The sequence below is a fragment of the Quercus suber genome, unplaced genomic scaffold (assembly GCF_002906115.3).
Source record: "Quercus suber isolate HL8 unplaced genomic scaffold, Cork oak 2.0 scaffold_1010, whole genome shotgun sequence".
Taxonomy (NCBI): Eukaryota; Viridiplantae; Streptophyta; class Magnoliopsida; order Fagales; family Fagaceae; genus Quercus; species Quercus suber.
In genome coordinates, this window is record NW_027070423.1 from 53,095 (window position 1) to 63,999 (window position 10,905).

At 34.0% G+C, this 10,905-nt stretch overlaps 2 protein-coding genes across 2 annotated transcripts; one reads left to right on the forward strand and one right to left on the reverse strand.

The window, feature by feature from the left end:
* Positions 1 to 947: 947 nt before the first annotated feature.
* Positions 948 to 3,729, reverse strand: LOC112008496 (uncharacterized; the record flags this gene model as incomplete). The annotated part of the gene is given in 4 exon segments (XM_024040823.2): positions 948 to 1,659; positions 2,637 to 2,752; positions 3,396 to 3,505; positions 3,590 to 3,729. Coding segments are annotated over 4 exon segments (924 nt in total), but the record flags the coding sequence as incomplete, so codon positions are not given.
* A 5,118-nt stretch (positions 3,730 to 8,847) lies between these two features.
* Positions 8,848 to 10,891, forward strand: LOC136065540 (uncharacterized). The gene is made up of 3 exons (XM_065768862.1): positions 8,848 to 9,096; positions 10,083 to 10,121; positions 10,718 to 10,891. The coding sequence occupies exons 1-3, from the start codon at positions 8,944 to 8,946 to the stop codon at positions 10,889 to 10,891; spliced, it is 366 nt and encodes a 121-aa protein (XP_065624934.1). The 5' UTR covers positions 8,848 to 8,943.
* Positions 10,892 to 10,905: the final 14 nt, after the last annotated feature.

Consider the following 10,905-nt stretch of genomic DNA (forward strand, 5'->3'; position numbering starts at 1 on the left):
AAAAAATGTAACAAGTTATTATTGTAAAGTATAAAGTCAAACACAAAAAGTGTGAGAGATTATTTTTATTTTAGTTTAATCCAACAATACTCTTCACTTCTAATGGAGCTAATTCACTATAATCATTTTCTTTTCTTTTCTTATAGTAAGAGCATAAGATAATATTTACCAAAATTATGGCCATGATTTCTCACTCACTAATACATTAACATCCCACAACTAGTGTTTAGAACAAGGGCCGAAAAAAAACCACCATTAATACTAGTCATTATCCAACACATCGCATATATTATAAATTTGACTATTTAAGCTCCCATCATTTTCACTAAATGAAAAATGACCACATGAACATCTCATATACTTTAAATTTGATTGTATTAACTCCCATCACCTTCACTAGATGAAAAATAACCACATGAAACATCTTATGTACTATAAGTTTGACTATTTAAACTCTCGTCACTGTCAATTGGATAAACAATGACCACACGAATCTCTTATATACTATAAATTTGGCTATTTAGACTTCCATCACTGTCATTGGATAAGAACAACCACACGAAACTCTTATATACCATAAATTTGACCATTTAAACTCTCGTCACTTTCACTGAATGAAGACCACATGAACATCACTTCAATCAAAACACAAGCTAATTCCCACCAAACACATACATTCACTTGTTAACTTTTTGTCCAATGAAATGACAAATCAATCTACTGTTATTTTGAATAACACTGGTTTAGAAAGTTAATCTTGTACCATAAAGTAACCGCAATGATATTTGATTCTAGGCTTGACAATTTTACTTAATTTGTGGTATGGGAAGTGGAGAGTACGTGGATTCATGTCAAATTTTTTGGATTTCAAACCTCGAATTCCACCCTCTTTAATGGGTCCAAAAAGCAAGATTATATCAGGCATAAAGCTCACTAGATGGGAAACATATTATAACTTCTCTTTCATTCTTTCTTCCGGATTTCATCATTTTATCTTTTACATCTGTTGGTTCATGTAAACCCTTTTACTTAATACATGATAATTATGGTGGAAAAATAAAACATTAAAAGAATCAAGAACATATTAACCACAAAAATTGGTCACTCTGCTGTAGCATTCTCTTTTCTAATCCACTGCTCAACTGGTTTTCTTGAATTCCATGACCTGTGCTTCCTCATGCCAGAGACCCTGTGTTCACTGGTGCTAGGTCCATTTGAGGAACCAAAAGAATGTGTTTCCAAAGTGGCTGCAGGAACTCTTCTTAGTTGCTCAACTTCTTTGTTCGACCTGGTGTTGGGCGATGCCACTGGCTGTCTGGCTGGTTTTCTTGGATTCCGTGGCCTGGATTTCCTCATGCCAGTATGCATGTTAGAACTGGTACTCGGCGCCTTCGAGGAACCACTATCGTGTGTTTCGGAGGTGACTTGGGGGACGCTTCTTTCTTGCTCAGCAGATTCTTCAGTTGAAATAGTGGAACTAGATGCAATAGGTTGTTGGAGAAACATACCAGGCACGACAACAATACTTCTTTTAGGCTCAAATAAGCCACTATTTTCTTGCTGCAGCCTTAGTGTGGTCTCAAATTTTTCTCTTCTCTCGATCTCTGAATTAGACTGAAGGAGTTTCTCATTGTCATCTACTTCATTTTCATCAAGATTCTAAAATCAAAGAACAAAGTCAGTAACAACTAAGACACTAGCACTTGACATATATATGACCAAGTGAATTATTAAACATGAATAAACAAGACAATAACCAACACATATGAATTTGGAGTTCATGTTAACAAATTGCCAAATTATCCAGTTTACTTGGGACACATTGAATTAAAGTACTGCAAAACTGGTACTTGGGTAATACTTAAGAAGTCAACAGACTCAATACATCAAAAGAGTAGATACCTATTCCACATTCCCTATCTACTACTTGTAGTTTTACTTGGGCAGATAGCCTCAAAAATCATATCAAATTTAATTCAAATCTGCAGTCCACTATTTTCTATTTTGTTTCATAATAACTATTATCAAGTCAGCACACACCAACCAGACATTGTGCAGTATTTTCCTTTGTAATCAGTTATTAAATGTATCAAAAGTTCAAATCTTTCCATAACTTAAAACTAAGAGAACAAAAATGATCATTCCTACAAAATAACATTACAGTACACAAGGCTGATGCTACTTAGTCCTATGGTGATTGAGCAAGTATCTATTTGAATCCCTTTTCTCTTTACGCCAGAGTCAAATTTTAAAATTGTGTGGTTAAATGATTAAATCCACCATTTTTTAAAAGCTTAAACATTTGGGAGAATCGGTAATTTAACATAGTATCAGAGCAAGAGATCCTGGGTTTGATCCCTGTCTATACTCTACCTCCCATTTAAAATCTCACGTGTTGGGCCTCGCCTATTAAAAAGGAGTTTGAGCTATAACACGTGAGGGGAAGTGTTAAAATTATGTGATTAAATGATTAAATCCACCATTTCCTAAAAGCTTAAGCTTTTGGGACGGTAATTTAACATGAGCTTTCCAGAAATTGTGGATTTAATCATTTAACCACACAATTCTAACATCAATGATTCAAATATATAAACACGCACACACACACATGTACTAATGTATACCGATTGACATACCGATTGAGTAGAATGAGAGCCAACCAAGTCAAGTACATGCTCAAAATCCTTGGTATGAAAAACCTTGCGGCAAACTGGGCAAGTTCCCTCTCTCTCTTCCAAAGCTCCATGTATGTCTAACAACAAATTAATTGGTCACTAATGAGAAATCAAAATCACAGGCAAAGTTAAAACCACTAAAAATCAGAACAATACACATAATATGAAACCTTTAAAAACACTAAGTTTTGCTTATCTTGTCACCAATGAAACATGCAAGACAAGGGCATTGGCAACAGAATTATGAATACAATTTAAAACATATGATGACCAAGTCACCCAAGGGAAGCAGTCCATATACATGAGACCCATGCAAAAGGCAGACACCATGCATCACCACTGACAATAATATGAATCATTCAAAGCAAGAAAAAAGTGGAAAAGGGAAGCCAGTCCCCGTAAGTTGAGCAAAATTACTCTCTTTTTTACCCCATCCCCAAAAACCAAAGGCAGACAGTGCATACAAGAGATGCTACATTTTTTATTTATTCGTAAGCTACACACATGACACACCCAATGGGTTTTGAACCTGCAACCTCATCCTCCACCCATTCTTGTTGAGGGATGAAGTGCCTTTTGAGCCAAAGTACATTGGTGTACCAAAGATATTATCTTAAGCCATGGAAATTAAATTTCAGAGTATAAATGATAAAAGGAAAATGAGAGATCATCCATCACCCATGAAAAGATTGCTCTCCCATCAAACTGATCCAAGTATACCTTTTTCATTTCCCTTGAAACTGCTAGGACGGATGGTTACACTAGATGAATCACTAGCATGAGTTTCCTTTCCAGTTTGGAGCCAATCCCACCACCTAATAATGCATTCACTGCATAATTTTAACAAATGAAGCAGAAAATTAGCTATTGAAACCTATTTCTGATATCAGCTTGACAAAAGAAAAAAGAACTACCTGTGAAAGCAATGAAAACAAGACATTAACTTCATAAATGGCAAACTTTTACTCTGCTCATCTTCTGGAACCAAAGGATCCAAACACAATGGACAGTCGCCATCAGGGTGATTCATGATAGAGAGCTTCTCCACCGCTTCCTAGAAAAACATATTAATATATCCCTGTTTAGCGAATTTATGTCAATCTATATTCAAAAAAAGAAACAAAATTCTGGGTTTTGCGATTTAGTGTCTACCCTGCAGAAACTTTTTGATCACATAGTCAGGCATGAAACAATTTCAATTAACATATCCAACTAAAATCAAAATGTTTGAGAGATAACTCTCTAAGAATTTTTTTATTACCCCCCTTGACCAAACACATACTGCAAAATGCTACCAGTAATAAAGTTGCCAATATAAATACACTAAGACAATAAAAAGTCTATAACCCAATATCACAACTAGGGGGGAGGAGGGAAAAACCACACCTCTATCACCCATGTTAATTTCTAACTATATTTTCTTGAACAATTTCTTCGCAATATGGGCACTTTTAGTTATGGGAACATTTCAATGTAATTTTCTTTAAGATGTACTCTTCAAATCATCACAACTCTATACAAATTTTAATTTCTCACTAGGTTCTGTTGTCCAACTAAATCATCAACACTGTGATGTACGACAAATTTGAAAATCTCCCAACAATCAATCAAAAGAATCTTCGTCCTGCATCTCCCTATGATGCAACAAAATGTAATGTAGAAAAAAACCAAATTGATGCAACAAAAAAATCTGAAGAACAGAAAAATAAAAGATAGATAACCTAGAATTCAGCACCTAGGTTCGGATGAAGTCAACAGCAGGCAAGGGGAACCTCATGAAGTCAACACCTAGGGTTAGCCAAAGTCAATACCAAACCATTGGAAGAATTCCAAGGGAAATTATCAACCAAACTGTAGTCTATAATCAAAAGAGTAAACTTATAAAGTATTCTAAAATTAAATCCTAATTTTGATTGACATAGGAAAACCCTAATTCTAATTGACTAAGGAAATCTAATTCTAAATGACTTGGGAAATCCCAATTATAGAATTATAAAAAATAATATTGACTCTATGAAGTCAGCACCAGACCATTGGAGGCATTCCAAGATAAATTTCATCATCAATCAAACTGTAGTCTATTTCCTTAATAGTACAATATTGTGCTTGTATAGATTACTAAAACTATAAAGCTGTCCATGAAGGTAGAATGTTGGATAAAGTTGTCCATGAAGGTCGCCTGTTAGGTTTTCATGTAGGTGATTCAGAAGGAAGATTTTGGTGGTTTCTCATCTCCTTTTTGCTGATCATACCCTAATTTTTTGTGATACTGATCTTGATCAAATGTTGATAGTCCGCCTGGTGCTCATTTAATTTGGGGTTGTGTTGGGCTTGAAGATAAACCTGGGTAAGTCTGAATTGACCTGTGGGGGCGGTTCATAACATTGAGTTATTGGTAGCTGTCCTAGGCTGTAAGTAAGTTTCTCTTCCAATGAAATATTTAGGTCTTCCTTTGGGTAAGATAAGACAATATAGAATCCAATTCTGGAGAAAATGGAATGGCTATTAGTGGGTTGGAAAAAATTATATTTATCCAAAGGGGGTAGAGTAGCTTTAATTAAAAGCAATATCTCAAATCTACCTACTTATTTATTTTTTCTATTTCCTATCCCTGCTTCAATAGCTAACCGAATTGCAAGACTTAACAGAACTTTTCATGGGGTGGCCTACGGGATGAACCCAAATTTCATCTTGTTAAATGGGCTACTATTTGTGCTCCACTTTCTTCTGGTGGTTTGGGTTTAGGAATCTAAGAATTTTTAATGTAGCTTTATTAGGGAAGTGGTTGTGGAGATTTGGGCAAGAAAGGGATGCCCTTTGGTGACAAGTGATAGAGGTGAAGTATGGATGTGAATGAGGTGGTTGGTGTCCTAGCTCTATGTCTGGTCCCTATGAAGTCAGTTTGTGGAAAAATATTAGACAGGGGTGGCCCTCTTTGTCTCAATTTATCTTGTATGAAGTTGGGGATGGATCAAAAGTGCAGTTTTGGCTAGACCGGTGGTGTGAAACATCTTCTCTTGCTGACTGCTATCCCAAATTATTTAGGATTTGCCGAAACAAGGAGGAAGTGTGGCTGAGTTTATGAACTACACAAACGGAGTCCTTCATTGGGATATACATTTTTTTTGGGCTGTGCATGATTGGGAATTGGAAGCTTTGTCGAGCTTCACGGATACCATTTATGGCACTCCAACAAGGGAGATTAAGGAAGATAAGAGGTGCTGGTTACCGGATAAGAGTAAGGGGTTTATGGTTAGTGCGTATTACCGTCTTTTAACTGGCCATAGTGATCATTTTTTCCCTTGAAAGAGCATTTGGAAGCAGAAGGTTCCTTCTAGAATGGCTTTCTTTGTATGGACTGCTGCCTTAGGGGGAAAGTCTGACAATTGACAATTTAAGGAAAAGAAAGGTATATATTTTGGATTGGTGTTATATGTGCAAGTGCAATAGTAAAACTATTGACCATCTCTTCCTTCATTGTCCGGTTGCTATGGATCTATGGGCTATGGTTTTTGGTTTATTTGGAGTATGTTTGGGTTATGCTAAAGTCCGTTATTGAGCTTCTTGCTTATTGGCAAGGTCTATTTGGTTGTCATCGTAATGGATATATACAGATCTTTGTTCCTCATTGTTTGATGTGGTGTACTTGGAATGAAAGAAATAGTAGGTGTTGTGAAGATAGTGAGCGTTCTATGCCTGATCTCAAGTTATTCTTTTTTAGAACCTTATTGGACTGGTTGTCAACGTGGAGAAACCAATCCTTTTCTTCAATTTTGGATTTACTTGATTTATGAATTTTTTGTATTTGATATGTACACCCCTGTATACTCTTTGTGAACTTGGGTGTCTCTTTTTTGATATCAATAAATCTTTATTACTTATAAAAAAAAATGATTACTAAAACTAAACCCTAATTCAGATTGACATAGGAAAACCCTAATTCTAATTCTAATTCTAATTGAATAAGTAAACCATATTTTTTTATAAGTTTGACTTACAAACTAATTCCAAATGACTTGGGAAATCTCATTTATTGAATTGCAAATAGACCTTTCACTATCATAAATTAAATAAAAATACTAGTAAAACTCTAATTAACTACTTATACCTTAAATAAATAAAATACAATTAAATAACACTAAATTAAAATAAATATTTCTCTATACTTCTTGTATCAAATTGTTGGGATTAAGATTTAAAAACGTGTGGTTTTAGGGTTAGGAGAACGGAGGAAACAACCTAGAGTCTATAGATTGAATATGAATCAAAACGGTTTGATTACGGAAAAGATGAGTGACTCATTTGAATGAAATTTGCAGGAAATTGATTCAACAGGTTGTTCAATGGCAAGAGGCAAGGATAAACTACAGAAATTTGAAGGGTTTTAATTGGGTGAGAAGGCAAATTTTTAGATCACAAGGAGGGAAGTAAAGAAAAAAAGTAATCTTATTGGGGCTGCTCTTTAAACAACACTCAAAAAACTAGGTCTTCTATTATCAAACTCTGAATCTCTATTGTGTAAAAACAAATGCTTCTAAAGACTCTTGATTCATACTGATTATAAGTAAAATTCTCAATAAGTACCTCATATTCCCATAAAAGACTAACGTAAGAAAAACAGTCCCCATACTACTAAATCTAGAATAACCATATTTTAGAAAATACCTACAAAAAAATGCAAAATAGGAAATCTATGCAGTATTGCAGTGAATTTTGACATTGAGTAAAACAGCACCACAAATCCCAGTTTTTGACCTATATTTATTATAGCTATGGACGATTCAGGAGATTACTTTCAAATGACACATCTCAATCCAAACACATCTAGGTCTTGTATTAACAAACTCAGACTCAAAAAATTACGAAATGGCAGATATAACACCAATGAACCCATGTCCACAAACCTACACAGATTTACCATCTAAGTCTGACAGCTCTACCGGGAAGTAGCATATCTTTCAAGGGCGGGCGGCCAGCGGGTGCCCCAAAAGCTATTGCATTGCAACATTTTTTTTTTCTTCTTAACATTGCAAACATTATATATAGAACTTATCACTCTGGTGTCCCCAAAAGAAAGACATTGCAACCAGTCTTGTTGTATTATTACTACTCTTGTGGTATTGTCTAATCTAACCCTTTTTGCCGAATGATCAAAATGCCCTCATGTATCATGAATGATTATCAAAGAAAATGTTTATAACATGAGTTATTGAACGCAAATTATTACACACGGTGTGTATGGAGTGCATGCCACATAAGTTGAAATCATGTTTAAATCTCAAATCTCTTTTTCGAGACAAAAGATTTACCACTTACCCATTAATTTAACTCACATTATAGTTTAAAGGGTTATGTTAACGGATGTCCTTAAAACATTTATTAATGAAAAATTTTATGAAACTTTTAATACAATTTTCATGAAAATATTAAAATTTATTAAAAAAAGTTAAATTTTTTGTCATAAAAAATTTCTAAAAATATTTCCTAATCCAATATCCATAAACCAACTATTAACTTTTCCCTAGTGTTTTTTATTTTTTATTTTTATTTTTTTTGAAAAATAGACTTTTCCTAGTTGAATGATTTTATTAGTAATAGATTATTCTATTAGAGCACTAGCATTGGAGGGTGTAAACACCTCTCAATTACTATTTTACAACCTAAGACAATCAAAACCCACTCTATCTAGATTTGTATACTTAAAAAATTTGCAACCTATGAATATGCAACCTTACTATTCATAGGTTGTAAAGATTTTTTTTTTTTTAAATTTTTTGGTTGTGTGTGAAGAAAAAAAGAGAGTGGAAGAAAAGAGAAAGAGAAGAATATTTTATTTTATTTTATTAGGTTGTATATAAAATAAAAACTGAGATATATGATGAGTTGTAAAATAGATTAGTAAAATAAGTAAATTAGTGTTCAACATTCTCAGATGCTAGTACTCTTATATCTCTGTGTTAGAATCCCTTTCTTTGTGGTTGCTTCTAAAAAAAATTTAAAATAAATCCCTGTGTTTGCTTCTTAAAAAAAAAAAAAAAATAATAATAATAACATCACCGACCCTGCCATGAAGTGGCAATAATTATTCTTTAACCAAAAAGAAAAAAAAATTCTTACAAGGTACAACGTTCACAGATTCAAAATTACCAAACCGAACCAATTTAGAATAAAAAGAAGAGAAAGCATCCTTATTTCTCTCTCTCTCTCCCAAAACAAAAGGGAAAAAAACATCTCTCTCTCTCTCTCTCTCTCTCTCTCTCTGGGAACAATGGCAAGCAGCATCGTCGAAGAAGAGGAAGTTGCGGCAGAAGTAGAGGCGGTGCAAGCTGTGTACGGAGACGATTGCGTGGTTCTCCAATCCTACCCTCCTCACCTCCACCTCCTCCTCAAGCCTCGCACCGCCGATGTCACCTCCCAACAGGTCTCTCTCTCTCCCTCTCTCTCTCTCTCTACACTATTTTCTGTCTCTGTTTGGTTGCCCAGAAAACGATGGAAAGTAAAACCAAAACCCAGAAAAGATAAAAGAAAAACCGTCGAAATCGAATCAAAAGACCACACCTTTTGCTTTGCCCAAGTTATTGTAATGTGTATCAATGGAAAAAAGAAAAGAAAAAAAAATTCTAAAAATCTCAAAATTTTGAATTTTGATTGCTTAATTCTAATTATGAAAATACTTAGCTCGAGGTAGATATTCATGGGTTCTTGTCCTTGATAGCTGTGTATGATTAATTCTACTTGAACTGTCCTTATATGGGTTGGGTTCATGGTGTAAGTTTAAGCAATGTTACGCTGACCGATAATTTTTTATTATTATATAATTTCCAATAGTCATGGTATCAATCAATTATTTAAATTCAAGTTTTTGTAGTTTAAAATAATGCGTCAAAGATGAGTTTATGGATTAAATAGTAATTAAAGTCTGATTGACACAAAATTTGGCATGCGTGTTAAGAATATAAAGAATATGTAATCTCACTGGATCGATTTTGGATTGCTCTTTACTCTGTGTGAATTCGAATAATTAGGATTCTGTACTTAATGTGTTTATTGTACTCACGAATGAATAGGTACACGGACATACTGATATTCTAGTAGATAAGCCTGTTTTGACTACAAAATTTGATGGGTTAGTGTAAGAGTTTAGGTGATACAGATTGTGTAAGTTTTTAATTTTTAAAAATCCATCATATTTGTATGTGCGTTTTTGGATTTTGAAACGTATTGGAAGGTCTTAGGATTTATGCCAAAGGTGGCTTTGGTGCTATATTTGACCACTAGTTACTATATTCAAATAATGGTGTAAATTCTTTGTTTGCTTTATTGATGTTTTGTTCTTTAATTGGTATGATTTATTTTATTGTATATGGCCTTTAATTTTTGTGGCAACTTTGTTTCTTATTCTTGCAGTTTGTGGAGGCAGTTATTGGGTTACGAGCAGGTTCCCAGGTATATCATAGCTTATTCACACTCTTGAGAATGGTTTATAATATTATATCGTTTCCTAAATGAATTGCATGAATTTCATTGGGGCATGCTTCATAATGGTAGTGATTTTGTTAGTATATAATATAGGTATGAAGAATTTTATGAGTAGATGCCTTATATATTTTGTGGGGGTTTCATGGTAGCTACATATCTACCTGCATAATGATCTGTGAAAACAGAAAATATTTTTCTTTAACAGTTAATTTGAATAACGCCATTAAGTTTTAGTGATTTATAAAAATTAGAAAGGAAATATGGTTTATTGAAATATTTTCTTTAGTTTGGATATGGTTTTCGCCTGTGCATTGCATGAGCCTATTACTTGCATTTGTTTTTAAAAAAGCACTATTTGGAATACGCAGGGTGTGTAACCAACCAATCCTAAACACAGTATATGCTATTTTTTTTCCAGCCTTGATTCGTTGCTTTGATATTATTGTGAGAATATATAATTATCAAATCTCATTTTAATCTTTTTGCACTGGTCATTTTTGTCTAGCAAGTTATCATGTGATGTTGTCAACTTCAGCACTAACTTTGTCTATATCTTGCGGCAGTATCCAAAGGAGCCGCCACATATTGATCTCATAGATTCTAAGGGTCTTGATGAGCAAAGGCAAAAAGAGCTAATGACTTGTATACAAGACAAAGCACGTGAACTCTCCTCTTACTTAATGCTTGTTGCACTCTGTGAGGTAACTATTGCACTACTCATCCAGCACAATTTTTAGGATTAAACACTGAA

What these genes read in the sequence shown, in the direction of transcription:
- LOC136065540 (XM_065768862.1), top strand. Translation starts at nt 8,944, where the DNA reads ATGGCAAGCAGCATCGTCGAAGAAGAGGAAGTTGCGGCAGAAGTAGAG. An exon ending in CCGATGTCACCTCCCAACAG is followed by an intron (nt 9,097 to 10,082) that starts GTCTCTCTCTCT and finishes TTATTCTTGCAG; the next exon opens with TTTGTGGAGGCAGTTATTGG. An exon ending in GGTTACGAGCAGGTTCCCAG is followed by an intron (nt 10,122 to 10,717) that starts GTATATCATAGC and finishes ATCTTGCGGCAG; the next exon opens with TATCCAAAGGAGCCGCCACA.